The 22,341-nt window shown below is 46.6% G+C and overlaps 1 protein-coding gene across 20 annotated transcripts in view; it reads left to right on the plus strand.

Annotated features, from left to right (window-relative positions):
- The window catches only part of KALRN (kalirin RhoGEF kinase), a 641,436-nt gene that overhangs the window by 261,497 nt on the left and 357,598 nt on the right, over positions 1–22,341 (plus strand). For all 20 annotated transcript variants that reach the window (XM_032406711.1, XM_032406713.1, XM_032406719.1 and 17 more), the window contains exons 7-9: positions 8,839–9,030; positions 12,655–12,786; positions 15,925–16,155. In XM_032406711.1, coding sequence (XP_032262602.1) covers positions 8,839–9,030; positions 12,655–12,786; positions 15,925–16,155 — 555 coding nt within the window. The remainder of the gene's footprint in view (positions 1–8,838; positions 9,031–12,654; positions 12,787–15,924; positions 16,156–22,341) is intronic.

Raw genomic sequence — 22,341 nt, forward strand, 5'->3', positions numbered from 1 at the left:
TAACTGTTGCTTTGTGTTTCCTGCCTGGTTGTATGATCATAGGCAAGTTGTTTCAATTTCTTAGAGCCTTACCACTGTGTCTGCAAATGGCGGGGCGGGGCGGGGGGATAATGATAGTACCTTTGCCAGGGGTGTTGTAAGGATGAGATGTGATCATCCATTTTAAGCACAACATTTGGCACAATGTAGTGCTTGGCAAATGTTCAGGTACTATTGTCAGGGTCAGGAGTGCTAGAAGAAACAGTTCTCCTTGTTCTCAGAGTTCCCGTCTACAGAGCTTCTCAAACTTTAATGTGCATGCATATCACTGGAGACAATCTTGTTAAAATGCAGATTCTAATCAGAAAGTTGGGAAGGAGCTTGAGATTCTGCATTTCTAACCAGCTCCCAGGCTGTGCCAATGCACAGATCGAGCTCTGAATATCCAGGCCTACACAAGAAAGGGCTGGGGGAGAAAATACTGGTGAGTATATTTCCATGAAGTGTTATAGCCTCTGCCTGAAATTACTATATTCTAACCCAGAAGAGCCACATTGATCCCAACCACTTTCCCCGCTGGTGTTCCAGATCTGATTCCAGCTATACCCATTCTTCCCTAACATGTGAATCCTGTAATGCCTCCTACAAAGACACTCACCCCTCCAAGGAAGTTTCACTCTGGGCTGAGAAAGGAGAGAGAGACCAGTTTCTCTTTGACTGAAATCTGCTCCTGGGTTTCCTTGGCCCTCGGACATATGGCCAGGCACCTGTTTTCATGGCTGCTTAATGGTTTGTGAAACAAGTGCTGGAGGAAACGTTGCTACAGCAAGCCAGGCGAGGGGGACAGAGGGATTCATGGACCAATGTTATCTTTGCTAAGTACCGGGGCTGCTCCAACTTCTTTCCTCTCTCCACCCCACAGTGACAGATGGCTTCCACATGGTTTGACCTACTGTCTGGCCAGACCTGAGGAGATAGTCATCCATCAACTGCCCTATTTGGCCCCCTCGAGGGCACCCTGTGGTTTGTGGGAGGCAGAAGTTGGAGGTTTCATTTAGAGCTCATCACATCTCATAGCCATTGCAGAGTTTCAAGCATGGACAGTTCTTATTCCAGATGTTACTATCCCAGTGGCCATATGTTTTGAGGTGGGATCAGCAGGTTTACATGGTAGTGTTAAACTAATTAATCATAAACGGACCCAAAGTGGGTTTGATACTAGCAAAGATGTAAGCAATACATATGGTATCATTAAGCTGGAAAGAGGAGGTGAGGCTCAGCTTTTTCCATTGCTCTGGCACGATCTATCTTCTTACTGATACTGAACGCTACTCATGAAGCCTCTGAAAGCTGTGTGGGAAAATCTTCAAGTATTTTTCCTTATGGCTCTCTCTGACTGTGACAAAACAAAAACTTAAATTAATATAAGCTGCAGGGCATGAGAAAAAGATAGCTATAAACAGAGGGGTCATACAGACTAGGAATCAGGAGGCCGGGGTCTACTCCCAGTCAGCCTCTCTTTCGGTGACTTGGAACATACCACCTAATCGACTAACAAAGTTTTAAACACCTCCTGGGTGGATTCAAGAAACATCTGGGTTTTATTGTTTTTTATCCTAACTGTAAAATGAGACTGTTATATGAACTTGGCTTCTAAAAAACTTTAAATGAAGTATGTTTATATTCTTTTCCTTATTAAAGCAGTGTTTGCTCATTAAAACTTACCTATTTCATTGGTAGTAAGTTGTGCCTTACTTTTTAAAAGAAAGCTTTATTAAAGTAAAAAGAGATGGAGGAGTTTTAGTAATTACAGCTTTCATGGAATACAACCTGACCAGATTCATTAAAGATACATTAAAATAATTTGTGAAACTAAAAAATATTTAAAATACCAAATCTATTAAATCTAAAAATACTTCACAACCCCTAGCATTATTTGTAGAGGAAAAAAGCCCCAAACTAGAAACAACCTTTGTGTCTCAATAGAAAGAATGAGTTCAATAAAAATAAATTCCCTTTCGTTCTAACACCCATAGATAGCTGAGGCTTTGATGTATTAACATCAGTGCTGCGAGCAAGAGCTGGGGGATAAGACACTATATATTTCCTCTGTATAGTTTTAGAACATTTTCCCCCAATTACTAAAAATATGTATATCCCAAAATTATTTTTTTAAATGCTTCTCCATACATAAAAGGACTGAGATGACAAAAAGAGACTAGAGGAAGTTCCTACCACCATGCATATCTGTGCAAAGTAAGCATTCGATAACTAATAACATTCGGGTGCGCTTCCCCGGTATACATAATGTTAGTAATATGTACATTCTCAGCTGAGGCCCTACTGTTTATATATTTTGTACTTAGCATTTTGATTTAAAATCCGATTTGCATTTGACCCAAGTGATTTTGCTGAGTACCTTGACCCTCGGCCGGGTGTTTGCCTGGCTTCCCTCCCTTGACTTTTAGATTTGGAGAGTCAAGGTCTCCGGGGCTTGTCCGGACTGAGCCCCTTTCAGGAAGGTGGCCCCTATGTGCCCGTTGTACCTCACCCCCTGTGGTGATCTTATGGGATCACAACTTCCATTTTCATAATAATAACTTAAGAGCTGCAGTCCATTAACTGGAATGGAATTGAGAACCCTATGTGCAGAACTCACTCTTCCCAGAGATGAGACAGCTCTTCCGTGGTTCCCCTCTGCCTCTGAACACGAGAAGCATCACCCCTGGATGACTAAGTGAAGGACCGCAGGCCTGGCCTGGGGAGGAGGCTTCTGCCACCTTTGGCAGTAGGGTCAGTGATGAGGCAAAGGATCTGTCCCCTTGTGTGAGGACAAGACTTGCCCACTTCTGGGCACTCTGGGTATGCCAGAGTTGTGGAGATGCCCTAAGAAGGCTATCCCAAGAGACAAAGACCTCTGCTTTTCCAGCTTAAGGTATGAAAGGACACTGTGTGTGTTGCAAGGGCATGGCTCACAGAGTGAGTCACTTGCTGATTCTGAATCTCTGATCTCTCTGGGTCAAGGAAAGACCTGTGGGCAATTCAGGGCCCCAGACCCTTGAATCCTAGAAAAAGGGTCTCTGCCACAGAGGAGGTGTGGCATGCAGGGCAGTGTCCTGGCAAGTGATGAGAGCAGCTTCACCTGCTATAGGGTTGGGCATCCATGGCAGGCTTCTGTGGAAAGGGACTCCTCCCCAGGGACAGGAGGGGACATTGTGGCATGTTCTCTGTGAAATACAATGGGACTTTGGGTTGTTGAAATATCTGCCTCTTGTTGGAATAGTTGATAGATTTTTCTGTTTGTTATGCTTTTTACTAATACTTTGATTTGGTTTGCACTTAATTTGGTGAGTTAATACCAGTCTCCAGAAACTGGATGAGGGAAATGTCATTCATCAAGTTATCAGTTATATGTCAGACAACAGACTAGATGCTTTATGTTATCTCATGTAACCCACAGGAGAGAGTTTCTGATTCAGCGTGGGGACATATGGCCAAGGTATAAAATTCACCCTTGCTTTTAGGAGTGAAGTGAATGGGATTCAAATAATATAGTCAACAATGATCTGCTCTTGCCATCAACCCCTGGCCCAGAGCTTAAGGTTACCAAAATGATAGCTTCTATCAAATATTATTTCTAGAATAACCAGTATCTCTTTCAGAGTGTACTGTGTAAGAAACTTGGTTTAGGGAGAAAATTTATCTAGGTTTTTAAATGGAAAGTTATGATTATCTTGCAAGCAACTTTGCCTGGTTTTGTAGCCAGTGAGGGCAGCCAGGAACCAGGTTCAAAGTGAGACATTTGGGCAGGACTGAAAACTTTCATCAGGGTTCTGCCAACTAGTTCTTCCAGGAGGGTGACCGCTTGCCTCACTGATTTCAGTTATTCACAGCAGGGGGCAAGGTCTTGGGAGAAGGGCCATCCATCCTGTGATGTCCAATTAATGACTGCAGGAATGAAACAGGAAAACAAAATTTAGGCAACAAAAGCAGAGGGAGGGTGTTAAGTATAGAGGGCTTTTGAGTTAGCGAGATTTTTGCTGCGATTTAATTGTATTTTCTATTTGTGACCAAAGTGATGGTGGGAGGGAGAGGCCCTGGCAGGGTGGCAGGTTGGACGGGGTGGGTCATGCCTCACTCTGTGCTGCAGGTGCATTGCATTTTGCAGAGTAGATCCTGTTTACATTTTGGACTATGCGATACTGTGAATAATGATAATGTTAATTGCACTGCATATATATGGGGGATTTAAATTAATAAAGCAGTTTTGAGGTAAGGACTTAAGAAAATACTCATGAAACTGGAATTACTAGTCACATTACTAACTTCTGGCCAGGGAAACTGGTTAGTCTAGGCAGCTCAGCTCAAGGGAAGGGTCTGATGAGGAGAGGGGGAGGGAAGCATCTGGTCCTTGGTCACTTGGAGGCTGAAGAACCCAGGGGACCCAGCTGCAGCCATGGCCCACACATGACAGGCTAGAGAGCAGAACCATGATGAAGGGCAGAGACATGTGGACAGCCGAGGCTGGGCTATGTCCACTCCAGGGTAGGCAGCACTATTCTCCCTGTCTCACCCCGTGCAGAATTCTCCTTGCTGACCCTTGAGTGCAGAGTAGTCTTTTAAAATGCATAAATCAGATCATGTTGGATTTTTGTTGAAAACATTCCTGTTGCACATGGACACTTGAAATCTTTGAGTTACCCTTGTTTCTTCAGTTTATGCCTTTCCTCATAGAAGAGGGTTTGGGGAGGGGAATAGATTCAGTCAGTATTCCCCTAGTCAGTGCTGAAGATAAGACAGAAGAGGGGTGCCTGGGTGGCTCAGCTGGTTGGGCCTCAAACTCTTCGTTTCAGTTCAGGTCGTGATCTCAGGGTTGTGGGATTGAGCCCCATGTCGGGTTCCATGTCGACATGATCGAGCTCCATGTTGGATAGACATGGAGCCTGGTTGGGATTCTCTCTCCCTCCCTCTTCCCCTCCCCTGCTTGCTCTTTTTCTTTCTCTAAAATAAATAAATAAATAAATAAATAAATAAATAAATAGGACAGAAGAACACTGTGGCCTCCTATGTTCTTTCTACATTCAATCTGGAGCTGACCCTGCTTACTCAAATAGAATGTCTGAGATTATTTAGTTCAACACCCTCCTTTTAAGGATAAAGAACCTGCGGCACAGGGGAGGCAAGTGACATCTCAGGGGAGTGTTAGAGCTGGACCAGAACTCTTGTCTCCTGACTCCTGGCCAAGTGAATTTGATGCCCTTGACTGATGGACAGCTCTAGCTCTGCAGATGAAAGGGCATTTTAGGCTGGCAAGGAAGAATAGCAGGGCCAGATTGGAGGGAGTGGAGGACACCCCCAGTAGGGAATGGAAAGGCCGTAAAGAATGAAAATATCTATTCCTGTTGGCCACGTCCCCAAGACAAACCTGACTCCCAAATGCTCCTTAATGGAGACATAAGCAGTGACACAGAAGAACCATAGGGATGGATTGACCAAAGGCCATGACATGTCATTTATGCATAACGACTAAGCACCCCTATTTATTCACTCTTAACCCAGCTCTCTAACCTTGCTCTTTCTTTTCAAGTCATTAGAGACCTTCTCTACCATTCCTCTCTTTTCATTTGGTTTTTGGCTACTGTTTAGAATCTAGCTGCGCATTTGTCTCAGGTTCTAGGCTGAAGGAAGATGAAGAAGGTGATGATGATGAACCGGGGCCACGTGACTTGCCTGCAGTGTTTAGCTATTTTGAAAGGGGGCTGTAGAGAAGAATAATGAGCAAATTCATGAGTCAACATTATATTTATCCCTCTATTGTTAGGAATACTCCCTCTGCTTCTTTTGTGAAGCATAATCATCTGTTAGTTTTAGTAAGACATTTCTCTGCCCACTGATAAGGAAACAAAAAGGCATTTACTGTGCTGGTCTCCAGAATGTGAAATGTAAGCTGTGGTCTTTTGTTTGTTTGTTTGTTTTTAGCTTTCATTTGTGATAACAGGCTTCAGGGTTGAAGGGGACCTTGGAGGACCACCAACCTCACCACCCCCTTCTGTGCAGGAAGCCCCTTCCCAGCATCGACGCCAGTGGTTCTGATCCCTTTCCTCTGCATCCCCACAGCGAGTTGCCTCCGCCTCTGCAGAAACACTTACTTCATTTTGCTCTAAATTGCAGTTATATGAGGACTTTTCTTGTCTCAGCTGTGAGCCCCTGAGGGCAGGAATCCTGTCTCATTCCTCTTTGATCTCCCACAGCCCCCAACACAGAGCCTGGCCAACTCTCCATAAATATTTGAATGAGTGACAAAGTGTTAACACCCTCCAGAGGCAGCCACAGTTAGACATCTCTAATAGTTAGAAAGTTCTTCCTAAAGTGAGAAGTGTGCCTCCCTATGTTCTCTGTGGGGAGCGAATGTAAACAGGCAGTGATGACAAAGGGCCAGGTATCCATAAGATGACCATGAGGGATGCTGGGGAGAGGCTGGTGCCCAGTTCTTACTGCTTTTCTTGCTTCCCATCTGGCCAAAGCACACAAAGACTTTCCCAGGACAGGAAAACCCAATAACACTAGATAAATCTGGATAAATGTGGGATGGGGAAGAAGGTTTTCCGGATTTGAATCCAGTTTGGAAGGACAGCTCTATCACACACTGTCAGTGTCACACCTGCATTCCCTCAGCCGGCCCTAAAGGTCAAATGCAGGTGGCTCCCATATAAACTGATCGCTTCCTGCGTTTCTCTGGCCATGGTCACTCTCTGACCTGGGAGGTGTGCTTGGCCTCTGTGTAGGTCAGGCTGGAAATGGAACTACTCCAAAGGAACCCTCAACCATGAGCAATCGGACTTGGTGCATAAATGCCCCAGATACCTCACCTCCCAGTGAGACAGCCCAGGAGTTGTTCTACACAGTTGCTTAAAAGGCTTCAGGAGGGATGAGCTTGTAGCACTAGCCCATTAATAAACACATCCTTTATTCATTTTCTTTCCTTTTTTCTTTGACTTGCTCACTCCCTCACCTTGCTTTCTGCAGTCACTTCCAAATAAGTCATCCAACCCAAATCCTTGTCTCAAGGTCTGCTTTGGAGGCAACCCAAACTAAGGCGATGACACAAGCAGGAAATCTGGGGGAATCCAAATGTCATTCCTTTAGAAGACAGAACTGTTAAAATCAGTGCATGCCTTTTTCTCTCTCTCTCTTTTCTTTCCAAGTACAGAGTTGGTTTTTCTATCAGTTCTATAAATAGAGCTTAATTTTAAGGAGAATCTGTGTCCTAACTCAGAAAACAAGGCTGGTAATGATTCCTAAATCTTTGAAGGATAGTTATTTCAAATAACAAGAGTCAGTAATATTCTAGCTCTATTAAGGAAACGTACTGTGTCAGAAAGGTCTTAGGCCAGACTAAAGAAAGAGATTACACATGGAGGTCATTAGACATCAGGATGGATTTGTGTTTGAGCACTACATTTAACCGTTTAAACTTCTACAGAGGCCTTTTAAAAGAAGAGAGACCTTATCAACCTGGCTCAGGTTTGGGATGGAGGACTTGAGGTCAGGGACAGTTAAGATGAATAGGGACCATGAAGGAGGAGGGGAAGGAAAATAAAGAACCTTCATTTACCCAGTATTAATAAACCATTCCTGAGCTCATAATAGAGCCAGGAGAAAATGCCATTGCTGAAGAATATTTCTTGTCATTCGAGAAGACTTGTAACAAAGAACAAAGGTGCGCAAGCAACTTGCTGCCCTAGTCCTTCTTCAGGCAGACATTGTGTGATTCAGAAAAGCTCCCTGTGGATGCCACAATATTACTTGATTGTTTTGACACCTCAGACAATCAATAAGAGGTAGCAGTTAAAAATAATCATGCTCGCTACTGTCTTAGGTTTGTGGGGTTTTTCTTTTGTCTTGTTCCTTCCTGGAGGGTTTTCTGTTGGCCTGGTAGGAAACAACACACTTGGTCATGAATTTTTAATTGGCAATCAAAGATGGGAATGATTGTAAACAAAGCACATGATGAGCGAAGTCAGCAGGGCCAGGAGAGCCCTACAGATGCTTTTATGGGATAACCCACAGATGCCTTTTTGGGGTTAGGTAGGGAAATATCCCTAAGTCTAGTAAGGATAAGAAAGGGTTCCACTGTTTGTTCGTTTGTTTTTTTAATTTAAATTCAATTAGCCAACATATAGTACATCATTGGTTTCAGATGTAGATTTTTAGCATGGAAGAATATTGTTGCTTCCAGTGCTCTCTTTATTTAAATCTTGACTGATGGCTAGCGTCCCAGCTTTTTTGGTAGGGAGAGGAGCAGGGCTTCAGCAAATTCTTCTCTTGGCAATAGGGAGATGTGTAGACGTCATGGGACATGTGTTCTTTGCTCTTTTTGATGAACACCACTGCCCATTGTAGGTAGCCATAATGCCCTGAGTCTAACTCTCTCCTGAGCAAGAGAGGTGCCTTCGCCCTTGTTGGAGCCTCTACTTCCAGAGAGTGCTTCTTAGAAGCACCATGCTTCCAAGATGCTCCACAGAAGCACCATGCTCCTGTGACATGACCTCGTTGAGTGTGGGGGTTACTAAGGCCGTCCAAGTAAAGCAACCACATAGTTGACATAAAAATTATGTTGGTCCCCAGAAGGAAGGATCTCAGTTACTGTACCTCCTATCAGTTGAAATTTTATGTTGCAGGAAGTCTTTCTCCTTCCCTAGTGTATCCCAAAATGGGTACACTAATGTGGCCTAGACTAGCCTCTCTCAGACGTTTTGTTTTGAGTAGGCTCCTTCCCCAAATACCCACCCCCAAAAGTGCTCAGTGGGTGTTGTTCTAGCTTGCCCCACTAAGCGCTCCCTCTCCTCTGCTTCCCAGAATGCCTATGTCAACATCAACCGCATCATGTCCGTGGCTTCCCGCCTCTCCGAGGCCGGTCATTATGCCTCGCAGCAAATCAAGCAGATTTCCACACAGCTGGACCAGGAGTGGAAGAGCTTCGCGGCTGCCCTGGATGAACGCAGCACCATCCTGGCCATGTCTGCGGTGTTCCACCAGAAGGCTGAGCAGGTGAAGCCAAGGGAGCTGCTATGGTGGCTGTTGGTCAGAAGGGTGGGAGTACGTACGCTGTCTGTGTAGAGAGCCTCTCCTCTCTTCCGGAAACACACAAGACCCCGCTGAGTCATTGCAGCGGTAACCCGTGTTCTATGGCTTTCCTGGTGCCTATGTACGCAAGGACACATTGGTCACTCTGGGTAGCTTTGCTTAACATCCAAACAAGAAGGAACCTAGAGCTGTTTACATTCTGTTTGGTAGTTTATGGTTTTGTGTGTGTGTGTGTGCGTGTGTGTTGACCGCATTCCCAGAGCGTAGATAGAAGGGGTGAAACGAAATACTGATCATTGAGTGCTGAGAGCAGGGGGAAATTAATCTTACATAAGCATTTGCTATGGATAGTAATAAAGTAATAATTACACAATAGATAGAAATAATAATTATTTGTTGCTCTTTACTTATTGGCATTGGTCAGTGACATTACTCACCCATTGCAAGGAGGAGCACTAAAGCTCAGAGACATTATGTGACCTACCTAGGAACCAGTGGTGTGTTGGAGCTGGTTCTAAGCAGCCTATGGGGAGCCAAATGTCAAATGTTCAGGAAATTTGTGAGCTGGTTATTAAATATAGCCATTACTTAAAACTAAATTATATAGATTTACGGTAAATATATTAAAAACAAAGGTAATAGAGACTCAAAACTCATCACTCGTATTTTACTACAATTTATTATTACTTATGTTCTTGAAATTATGTGTATTTGTCTCTGTGAAAACACTATACAGTTGTGTGGATAGGATAGCTCCTGATTAACTCTTCCCAACTTCACATTCTGTAATGGCACTTAGACCAAGGTAGAAGTTTTACACCATGGGAGTCATCAGATGCTACAAACTAGGGCTTGATTTATTTTTTTATCAATTGGAGTCTTAAGAAAACGAGGAAAAACATATTTTGAAATGCAGATTAACTTTAAAAATGTAGCCTGTCTGTAGCTGTTACATTGTGAATAATAGCACACCAAATTGAGGAAATATTCTTCTGATATTCAAAATGTTCTTCTAAATATTCTATTATTCCATTTAGCACAGAAGTCACTCACATCGATGATGAATGAGTAATGCCTGACATAAGTCTGGAGGTATTTTCCACTTTTGTATTACACCTTAACATAAGTGAAAATATCAGCTAGCTTTCATATAAGTTTGTTTGCAAACAAAAGCATCCTGTGAGAATCAGTTGGCTATATAGAATTTACAATAAGGAGCACTGTATATGTTATTATTCTTTGTAAATTATGTGCTATACATCCTTTATATCAGTGAAGTTTATAATACACTGGTGTATATATACAGTATACACACACACACACACACACACACACACACACATGCTGGTGCTTAAACATTTACTAACACACCACTGCAAAAATCACACAATCTATGAACAGCTGGGATTTCAACTGAGATGTGTCTAACATTAAAGCTTGTGGTTTTAACCTCTAAATTCCTTTCTTTGTATGACATTTGGGTAGCTTACAGATGGTGGAGAGTCCTAGATGAGGTCATACCTTAAATCTCTCCCCCCGTTTGACCCACCTAACCCGGAAGGCGGCATGGTATAATTGGAAGAGTCTAGGCTTTGCGGCCAGGCACACGTAGGTTCTAATCATTAACTCTTAGGCAAGTCACCTCACCATTTTTGGCTTGTTTCCTCATCTCTAATACAAGATAATCATAAACCTCACAGCACTATTATAAGAATTAGAGATGGAACATGTAAGGTGCCTTTTGTGCTTTTTAAATGCTAGACATTACTACTGGTTTGTGCAACATATTATCCTGGTATGTTTATATTTCCCTCACCTGTGTCTGTTTCCACCTGAGACCTTCCCAAAGACTGAAATACTTGTGTCATAAGTCAGGGGCAGCTCCACACATTGAAAAAAATCTAGACTCTTTTTTTTTTTTTTTTTTTTTTTAGGGATCATGGTGATAATGACTGATAATGACTAATGAACTCATGTGTAGGCCCAGGAGAATACTCATGTTGAATCTCCCATTCTCTCTTCAACCCTACCACTTGCACATTTTGTTCAAAGTTTATCCAGATTGGCAAGGGAGGCTCAGTACTTCTCTTTCTGTATCTCTGCCTTTCTCTCCTTGAGCTGACCATTTTGTGGGGTCTGCTGTAGGACTCTTGTTAGAGTATTACAGAGAAATCCCAAGGGCCTTGGAGAGGTGCTTCCCCCATGGTTGACAGATGAATGTCAAGTTGCTTTCAGGTTCCTCTGTAAAATGGTTATTGGAAGAGTGAAGAAACTTCCGAGATGTTAGCAAGTGTATGCAATCTGATGCTGGATGGCACCCAGCACGCTTCCAGAATTGTTAAGGGATGGCCTAATGGGATAAAAACATATAGAATGAAAAACCAAGCACGACAGCCAGCAGGCCAGGGACTACGAGCTGACGGACACTGGGACTGGAACTCCAGCGGTTACAGAAAGTGCAATGCCAGAACCAAGAGTAACTGGTAGAGTCAGCTTCTAGCTGATGTTTCCTGACTTGGACTGCTTTGGATCAGAAGTAATTTTATTTGTATCTATTTTTTAAGGCAATTTCTTCAGGTATTACCAGTCTTTCAGGGAAACTCATAAACCATGCTTCTTTTTAGCTGGGGGAGAAAAAAACAAACACACACCAAACAACAGATTCAAGGCTATTTTTTCAAGGCTATTATGTGTTTATTTAGGCAGCTCTTTTATTGTCCTCATATGGGCAATGAGATAAAAAGGTATTTAGGCAATTAATTTAAATGGAGCTGTGCACCCAGGCGAGAGGAATCACAGACAGAACCATTCCAGACGGTTGGGTGAAGAATTATTTGCATTTTAGAGGTGTATTTTTTCACCCAATAAATCAGTGATTTCAGTTAGCTCACCTTTTATGCATGGAGACCCATAGTCTTCCACAGTTGTTAATTTTAATTTTTAAATAATTTGCTGTCTGTCGAGATCTATATCTATATATCCCATCCCAGGAGCCAGCGCTGCCATAGGCATGGTGCAGTCTGTCCCCCTAAGCTGCCCCTCCCCTCTCCCACCCCTAAAGATACTGACCCAACAGTGGGGATCTCGTGGAGCTTTCATCTCCAACCCCTGTGGGAATGGCCCCTGCAAGTTCCCTGGGGTACCTGATAGCCTTGTATGAGCTGTTCTCTGTTCCTCCTCACAACCCACCATGCCTGTGTGGAAACCTCCCGTTACATTGCATGCAGCCTCTCCCGTGTGCCTGTGAGTGTGCATAGGACAAGGAGTTCTAAGGTATACATGTTCCCACACCTTGTAGCCTGTGTGTGGGTATAGCCTGTTGAACACGTAGACGGCTCCTACCCCAGCGGTTTCACAACAGTCATCTCTGTCTGTGGAAACCACACTTCCTACAAAGGAGCTGTGTCTGACTTCTTTCGTGGGGTTGGTGTCTGTAGAATTAAAGAGAAAGACTCTACCCTCTGCAGTGGTCTCTGAGGCTCCCAGAGGCCCTAATGCTTCTTCCCAAGGTATCTGACCAGATCTACAAAATCTGCCCATTGCCCAGCCCAGCGCTCCCGCACTGACCCAGCTGCTGTCTCCTTCCAGTTCCTGTCGGGAGTGGATGCCTGGTGCAAGATGTGCAGCGAGGGGGGCCTGCCCTCCGAGATGCAGGACCTGGAGCTGGCCATCCACCACCACCAGTCCTTGTATGAGCAGGTGACGCAGGCCTACACAGAGGTGAGGACCACGCAGGACACGCAGGGCTCGTGGGTGTGTGTGGATGTGGGGGAATGGCAAGAGCACTGGCCTGTACGTTGTGTAATAGCCTGGGTTGGACTAAGAAGAAGAGAGAGGCCATTTTTCTCCCTTTAGAGACATCTTTAAGATCTTTGATCTATGAACAATGAGGTCTCCAGCCAGGAAGCAGAGACAATGCGGCCATCAGCAGGCACCACCTTGTCACACGTGTGCCTATGTGTGCATGCACACGCACACACACACGCACACACACACACCTCCCTCACCCTATGTGTGAAGATCAGACTCTCTCCCCTGGAAGACGAATATGAGCAAGCAAGGCTGTGCTCCTCAGTGTGCTTTCTGGCTGGCGGGCCAGCCCTGCCACCCCTTTAATGAAGCAGCTCATCAACAAATACCCATTTTCTCCCTAGAAAGTCCAGAGGAGAACTCACCGTGGGGTGGAGATAAGTGTTTGCAGGAGTGAGAAGCTGCCATGGAAGTGAAAGACAAATTAAAAGACTCTTTCACTGAAAAATCAAAGGCCGGGTGCATGGTTCAAGTTAAGAAGGGCAGGGGGGTCTTCTTGAAATTGCTTTCCAAGGAAAAGGAAGGGGGCATATGTGTGGACTTACACAAGTGAGTGAGTTGACTAACCGGTGTGAATTCTGAGGGAAGAGGCTGAGGGACATAAAGAGATGGGCTAATTAAGGAAGCTGGATGAGGAGGGGAAAGTGAATTCACATCTGTCCCACGGGCAAGGAGAGTTGGAGCTGTGTTTCTCCAAGTGGGTTCTGGGACCACTTGCCTCAGACTTGTTCCTGGGATCCACCTCAGACTGCATCAGAACGTCAAGAAGTAGGGCCTGGAACCTATATTTTAGTCAATATTACACCGGGTAAATTTGACGCATGCTGAAGTCAAAGAACCAAGGGCTTCTACGTGAGAGTAAAGGTTTTGCCACAGTCAAAGCTGAGTTTGACTCTCAGCCCCCTCCTTATCCGTGTGACTTCAGGCAAGTCACCTAAGTACTCTAAGCCTCACTTTCTTCTGTAATGAAGGTGATAACACTTGCCTGTAGTTTGAAGGGTTACAAAGATAGTGCCCATGTAATGCACGTGGCCCAGTGCCTGACAGTAATAAGTGCTTAAAAAAAGTGGTAACAGGTTTTGTTATTATAGGAGGCAGAGAGAAGGACTTGTGAGCCAAATCTGATCTCATCAGCTTTGGTCCAAATGGCCCAAGGCTTTCTCTTAGAACAGAACTGTGGGTCAGGAATGGCCATGGGTCAAGAATCTCTAAATTTACTCCTTGTAAGATGTAAACATAGAGCGTACAAATGACATTCATATCATACTTACACGTTTCACACTTGTGGGGTGTTTGTGTCATTACAGAGAGAGACACGATATTTCTCCCAGTGTTTTCTCAGGCCCTATCCCTGGGGGACACAGACACGACTCCAAGCCCACTTCAGAGGTCAGTGGGCCGTCCCTGCCTCCTGCAGATGTGGACTGAGGCAGAGGGCTGGAGCTCTGTTGACTTGGATTTTAGGACTTGGCCTTCCGTCTCTAACCACCCTGCCCTGGACATAGCATGGTGCCAAAGACAGCATCTGCTCGGAGTTCCCTGAGGAGAGCTCTCCTGGGTTTGGCCACAGGATATTTGTCTTATTCACATCTCTGGAGGGTGTTACCTTTGTGTCACCGATGAGATGCTTCCTCTTCGCCTCCCCTGGCAATGCATTACGGGAGGCAGGCATGGTGGGATGGGGTGGGTAGAGGTAGTCATCTAGATCGGCTGTCTTCCTCCAGTCAGGCTTCCTCTCCTGTCTCAGCTGCAGTACTCTCAGCCTAGTATTCCTCTTAGTCACCGCCCCCCAGCCCCATACCGTTTCTGGTGCCCCATGAATAGGAGGTAACAGAGGCCTTTGTGTTGCCGAGCCCTCAGCAAGCTATTATCAGGACATGAGGGTGGGGTAAGGGGAGGCCGGAGCCCAGCAAACAGCTCCTCATTCATCATCCTAAGGCCGGAGGTAGGAGCACACTGGCTTCCCCACCTTGCTAGAAGGGAAAGACCGTTTCAACTCCAAACCAACTTTGAGTTAATCATTAACCAAATTAACTTAGGGCCTTAAAATCCCCTAACTCCCTGGTCACCAATGGTTTAAATTGGAAAGATACATGCTCTGCTGGGTCCTCGACCAGCACTGGTGAGCCACAGGTGTCGATCAGATGATGCCACTTTGCAGAAAGAGGGGTGCCTGTAATTGTACCAAGATTCCAATAAGGAATGACAGGGAACGTCACCCCCGCGGGTCTCAGCACTGAGGGTGAATGTTGGGGAACGCAAGAGCATAGCTATTGTGTCTACAGTCGAAGGGTCCCTCCCTTACTCTGCATGTTCTGGAAAGATGGGAATATTACCATTCTCAGGAGAAAACAAGGAAGTTATATAGAAAGAGAGCAAAAGAAGGATAAATATAAAGGAAAGAACATGAGGAGGAAATAAGGAAGACAGGAGAGAGAAATGATGATAAAGATGCTGATGGTGAAACTAGAATTAGGAGCCAGTCCTCCCTGTCGGGGCCCTGTCCTGAGCGCTCCACATGTTAACTCACTCAGTCCTCACCACAACTCTCTGAGGTTGTCCCATTCCTGTCCCTATTTAACAGACAAGGAAACTGAGGCCCAAAGAGGTTAAGTAACTTGCCTCTGGTCACATATCTGGAAGTTGAGAGCTAGGAAGAGGAAGTGAAGAAGAAAGAGGGAGAGAGGTTTATGGTATCAATTTATATTTTGGTTCATTTCTGAAATGCAGTTCTGCCGCTTGACCTACTCAGTGAATCAGTCAGAATATGTGTCAGGTATGATGGACCAGGCACTGTTCTGAGCACTGGGGACAGATGAACAAGGCAGAGTCTCTGCCCAGTTCAAGGGGGAGAGAGACACTGCCCGCGCAGCTCCCCTCCCCCAGGCCAGGGGCTGCACGCCGGGGTCGCTCTGGCTGGTGCGTGCCTTGAGTGTCAGAGGATTCCTGGTCCTAACGAGGGATCCCCCACCCCGGGGCCGACTCTGATTGCTGCCCCGCGCCCCGCCCGCCCCTCGGTTCCCGTGAGCTGACCTCTCCCTCTTGCAGGTCAGCCAGGATGGCAAAGCACTGCTGGATGTGCTGCAGCGGCCCCTGAGCCCTGGGAACGCGGAGTCCCTCACGGCCACGGCCAACTACTCCAAGGCAGTGCACCAGGTGCTGGACGTGGTGCACGAGGTGCTGCACCACCAGCGGCGGCTCGAGAGCATCTGGCAGCACCGCAAGGTGCGGCTCCACCAGCGGCTGCAGCTCTGTGTCTTCCAGCAGGACGTGCAGCAGGTACCGGGCCGCTGCCCCCTCCTCGCACCCATCCCAGGCAGCCAGACGCCCCCGAGGCCCTGAGGCAGGCGATCAGGCCCGGGAACCCCCGACACGCAGAGGGAAGAGGGCCACTCGGCCCCAGCTGCGCCCCACCCCTGGACTTCCTGCCTAAGCAGCCTCAGATGGTCCTGCTCATGCTGGTGCGGGGCAGGAGGCTCCATCAGGGGAGCATGGCATGGTTGTCTTTGGGCAAGAGCTTGACCCTCCCTCGGGCAGGAGCTTTCTAGATGGCTCCAGGGCCGGGGGCGGGGCTTATTTGAGCACTCTCAGTGTTGGACCACGCACCGTGAGCTCACTTCTCAATCGGGGAGGCAGGGGGTCTGCTGAAGTTGGGGGTGGCTGGGGTACAGGGCCTTTGGAAGATTCTTCGGCAAGGTTTTACTTGGCAAATGAGATTTAAAACATGGGCTATTAATGATTAGAGGTTATTTCTGGCTTAGTCTGTCTTTTTGCGTTATTATACCAGTCATAGCTTTTCCCTTTACCATAAATGATAAAGAAATGGTTATATTTTGACCATGAAAGGACAGCCTTTTGAATGAAATAGCCCATTCTTTTTCCTCATACTTTCTCTGTCTGTCTCCTTGGGGATCCCTGGGAGCTTTGCTCTGGTGTGGATATTCTGGGGGATGGGGAGCTGGTTGGGAGCTGGAAACTGAAGTTGGAGCTTAACATCACCTCCTCACTGATTTCACTGTGAGAGGCAACGGTGGGGGCACTCATGCTATCAGACTTTTCTGTGGCCAGCACATAATTTCAAGTTTGTACCTATAAAATAACATTTCACACTCCTCTGTACCCTCTGTGATTACCTCTGTGGTATACCCTCTGTGGAATCGGCCAGCTGTAATCAAAAAGTGTATCAAAATATACATGGAACATGAGAGCCAGCTGGACAGGCCTTCGCAGCTGCTGTTGGGAGGGGCCCCAGTGCTCGGTGCCCTGAGACCGAGGGAGCGTGGAGGGAGAGCAGGGCATCCTGTCACTGGCTGTGACACCCTCTGGGAGGGGGTTCGCCATGTGACCAGTCCTGGGAGTAGACAGGCCTTCAGGACTGTTTCCAAGTCTTGGGCTGCCCTAACTTTGTTGCAGGCACCCCCTCCCCGCCGCCCCAGGCTGGGGCAAGTGATTGAGTCATCAGAGGTGACACCTCAGCCTCAGCAGAGATGGGCATTTATGTGCTGGCCCCGGCTCCGAAACCCTTGTGGGGCCTGCCGGGAATGGAGAAGCAAATGAATCAGTTGCCTACTCCTACCATCTGGAACTGTCCAGATAAATACATCATCCCAGAGCACAGGAGAGCACGGAGTCCATCTGTGATTGAGACAGAGGGAGGTGCCAGCCTCCAGAGGCACACACGGGCTTGTTACTCTTTCAGTGAATGTGGAGTGACTCATGGAGGTAACCAGGCTGCGGGTTGTGCCACGTCCTTGGTGTGCTCTTTGCCCTCCTGCTGTTTCCGCGGCTGTTGTGCCAGGATGGGCACTGGAGAGGTGTAGAGGGGCTGCGAGAGGGGCAGGCAAAAGCCTCCCCAGCGGGAAGGTGGCATCCAGACTTCTCTGTGGCCACCATGACATCCACACGGAAGCTAGGAAGAAAGTATAGTAAAACTACACCTGGGGCCATTCTATATCATGCTCTTAAAAATGAGAGTATTTCTGGAATTGAGACGCTATCAGTTCATCTCTACCATACCGATCACATGGTCGGCACTGAGCAAAAAAGCAAGTAGAATGTTATGAGGTGGATGTGATGGGTTCAGATTTTCCATGAGGACTGAATCCCCCAGGATGGTAATTCCATTGTTCTTTTCAGGCTGTGTGACTCTCACTTCTGGAACATAACTCATTCCCCCGGTGTCCCACACAGGCTCTCCCTCCCTCCCCGTGCCAGTGACACTGGCACGGGGGGCACAGGCGAGTGTGGAGAAGCGGGGGCTGCTGAATCTGCTGGTGGGTCTCCAGGGCGTACCGTATACCCAGGCAGTCATCAGTGCCCAGCAGGTGTCTGAGCTGGTGCTTCAGAAGGCTTCTGGACATAAGGCGCTCAACAGTTAGGGTGAAAGACTTGGACTTTGGTCTCCTGACTCCCAGAAGCTTTATAGGTTTATCATCTTTATTTTGCATGTTTCATCTCATCTATTCCGTATCTCCTGGAGAGTAGAAACCACGGCTACTACTTCTCTGTGCACCTCACAACTCTTGGCTATATCTGACGTGAGGCTGGGGTTCTCTTTATATTTGCTGCCTTGAGCTGAAATTGTCGTCAGAGGACCCCCAGTTTCTGTTTCTGTGAGGTGAACACCGTTTAAGCCTCCCCCTCAGCCCATGCAGTAGTTGCTCGTGAGTAGCTGGAGTCTGCCTGCAGGAATAGTGATGTGAAAGTCTTGAGGGTCCCAGGTATTTACAGACAAGGTAGAGGATGCAGCCTCAGGGCTCACAAAGTATGCTGGTGCTCATCTGTTATTCAGAAAGCTCTGTCTTCTGCAGTGGGCCTGGAACTGCACTGCATTACGTTCTGGCAAGATGCCTGGTTCGTTAGAATGGCTCAAGACATACCCATTTGAAAATATAAAGAACAGTTCGACCAGAATATGCCATTCAGTATGCAGGGCAGTAGAGTATTGATGGAACAGTTATATGCAGAAGCATGAGAAGTCAGAGTTGGTGTCTTGAGGGAGGAGAGAATTGACTGAACCATATAGTCTGGATCCAAGATTCTTGAGCACCTTGGGGGGTCCAGAGATGTTTACTCAGCAGCCTCAGTGGAGAGCTCGTGAGCGAGCATCAGTGGCTGGAAGAATACAGAATTGTGTAGGAACACTGGCTCTGCAGTCAGACACCCTGGTAACCTGTTCTTCAAGTCTTGGCGTGTGACTGGGCAAGGCATTTCACCTCTGGTGCTTCTGCTTAGTGACCTCTAAAACAGGAATGATCATAGTACCTATCTCAGTGGACTGAATGAGAGACAAGTACAAGGCTGAGCACCCTGGCTGCCTAGCAGGTAGTAAAGCCTCCATCAGCGTTGTCTAGTTCCTTAGTCACATCCTCTGGGTGGGACTCGAGCGCCCCCTGGTGCTCGTGCTGTTGGGACCCCAGCATGATTCTCCTGTTTGGACAACAGCGATTGCTTGGGGCGGGGCGGGGGGGGGGGGGGGGGGGGGGGGGGTGGTGGGGAGGCTGCCGAGTTCTGTTTGATTCAGTGAGAAAATCTCAGAGCCGTCAAAGACCTGAAAGACCATCTAATCTAACCTATGATATGATGAAGGAACTTGAAGTCCAGAGATGTGAAATAATGTGGCTATGACCACACAGATCCTTAATGTAGTGCCAGGACCAGAAACTGAGTCTTCTGGCTCCCAATCCAGGGATCCTATAGAAAAGCCACACAAGAGAGGAGCCAGGTAGACAGAGAAGGAGAACAGGGAGAGAGACAGGAAGCACACATGCATGCTTCCATAGAGAGGGGAAAGACAGATGGACACATGCACATAGCCCAAAACAGGGAGAGGAAGGAGACAGAGACAGCCAAGGGGGGCAGAGGAAGAAAGGGAGAGAGATTTGAAGACAGAGAGCAGAGAAACTGACATGCTTGGGATGGAAGGAGAAAGAGAAAGAGGAAGGCAAGGGAGGGACAGAAGACAAAGAGACAGGGACTCCAGCTGGTGGAGGTAGAGGGCAGGAGAGTGAGCCAGCCTCTACCTGCCTGCCTGTCTGCCTGCTTGCCCCATTGCCAGTTCCAGGCATGGTCTTTGCCCAAGTGGGAATATTTTGCCCGTTAAGGGCCCAAAGCAGAGTAAAGCATAAAGATGAAAACCAAGGATAGACACCAGTGACAAAGAGATACCACTGAAGCCTCTGCAGTCAGAATTGGCCTGGCACATCACCCTTGTTGCTCTCCCTCGAGTCCCAACATATGTGCTCAGGTTTCTCTCCCTGCTGGGCTTGAAGGCAATGGAAGTAAGTCTCTAAGGATCAAACTGGAACTGGGCTTCATGGAGCGGCAGAAAGGTGTGGATGGGGCACACCTGCTTTAGTATCACTAGCGGAATAATTTTCAGTACTATTGTTTTTCCTGTTTAGAATGGGATCGCGCTGAGCATGAGCCAAAAAGAGCACACCATGACAACATCAGCCTATCTCCACTTCTATCTCTTATTTTCCCCTAACTCCTGTGTGTTCCCAGGGATATAAGGGACTGCTTCCCAACCCAGATAAACCTGACTTTGTGCCGAGAAGAACAAGGAGTAGCTAGATTCTTGATCTTTCTGATAGGTGCAAATTCCATTCCATTTTTCCCTAGCCAGAACAACTGTTTTGAATACTCTCCGCAGGCCATCTTGCTTGCCTCCCTCTCTTTTTCTTCTCCCTCTGTTTTTTGCAAGAATGAACTGATGAAATGTTTTAGTACGCCTCCTGTATGCAAGGCCCTGTGCTGGGAGTTAGGTCCCTCGCTTGAGAGAAGACATATGCACCAAAGGATGTATGAATGGCACACGGCTGTCCGGCTTCAGGGCCAAAGAAGCAAAATAACAATGGGCTAGTGGAGTCAGAGCAGGGAATGTTCCCTGTGGCTGGAGTGGGATGGCAGTGGTTCTTGGAGCTCAGGCAGAGGAGATGGAGATGGTGTTCCCGGGGAAGGCCAGGAAGCAGAGAGCTAAGTGACAGGCAGGGGACAGGGAAGAGGGAGTCTAACGGGGTGCCCACTCTTGGCAGAGCAGGTGGCAGGTAAGGCAGAAAGGGTGAGGAGTGGTCTCGCTGGTATGGGTGGGACAGTGATGTTTGAGGCTCCAAGGCCCTCCCTTAAAAACAATGCCTTATAAGCAGTCCAGTCAGGTGAGCGAATGAGGGGCAGTGATGGCAGAATTTATCAGGCTCAGTGACTTTCCCTTCTGAATGACTGTGTTAATATTCAAGTCCATAGTTCCTGTACTACAAATGAATCTCACCTGTTTCTATCAGTTTTTCTGGAGCCTCACATGGAGAATTACAGGTTTTACTATGTCAGCTCCTGCCTGCCAAAGAATATGTAAAAAGGATTTGAGAGTAATTTTATTAAACTGCAGATATTTGAGAGTAATTTTATTAAACTGCAGATATTCAATCTTTTACTAGCTATAGTGACTGTGCCCCCTTAATCTAAACCAGTTTGGACATTGTATGATCCAGTTGACAGCTTTGCATAATAAAAGATGAGCACTTTGGGTTGCACACAGAATGATTGGTGACCAGAATGATGATGGGTCTAGAAATGAACTCTTCTTCTAAGAAAGGATTAAAGCATCTAAGAAGGAAAGCACTCAGGATGTAGTCCCAGAGAGATCAGGGAACACACACAGAAGGGAGAACCACCTGCAAAATTTGAAATGCCAACTGCTTACTTACTGGGTATGTGGCGGAGAGGGTTCAAACATCAGAGAGAGGGTTGGATTCCAACCCTGAGATTTTGTTACTGGAATTAAATGTGCCTATAAAAGTTGTGTGGTTTAAAGCTCAGGATTCATCATCTGAGTACACATGATTGAGCATCTAATCTCTTCATTTGCCTTTTCTTATTTAACCTTCCCTCTGAGGCAGGTGATAGTTTGGTTCCCATCTTATTGGTGAGAAGATTGAGGGCTGGGAGGCTAGTGGGGCCTGGGAGGCAAAGAGAGGAAATCCCTTCCTAGAATTGCTGTCTCCTAGCTGAACTAAGAATCAAATTGATATGAGACAGATCAATAGGAGAAAATTAAATTTAATAGGCGTACGTATGGGGAATCCACAGAAACATAGAAATTCCAAAGACAGGCAAAATGAGGTATATATATCCTTCTGAACTATGGAGAAGGGGGTAGGGGCCTGGGATTCCAGAGGAAAGGAATGCACTTCACCTGGGCCATAAGAAGAGCAGATGTTTGGTAATTAGATGTTTGCCCTGCCATACAGATGGGTCACTCAGATAAAATTTATCTTTGCTAATAACCCTTATTCTGGGAAAGACCTGCAATTTAGATTCTTCTGTGTAGTTAAGGGGGGATACAAAGTTTCTCTTGAGGCCACAGGGTCTCAAGTGCCTTCAGCTCAAAATAATCCACATGCCAAAGTGGCACATTCCGTCGGGGGGGGAGTGTGTCCTGAACCTCCTCACCTATGTTTTAAAAAG

Source organism: Phoca vitulina, unplaced genomic scaffold (genome assembly GCF_004348235.1).
Source record: "Phoca vitulina isolate PV1807 unplaced genomic scaffold, GSC_HSeal_1.0 scaffold8, whole genome shotgun sequence".
In the NCBI taxonomy this organism is placed as follows: domain Eukaryota; kingdom Metazoa; phylum Chordata; class Mammalia; order Carnivora; family Phocidae; genus Phoca; species Phoca vitulina.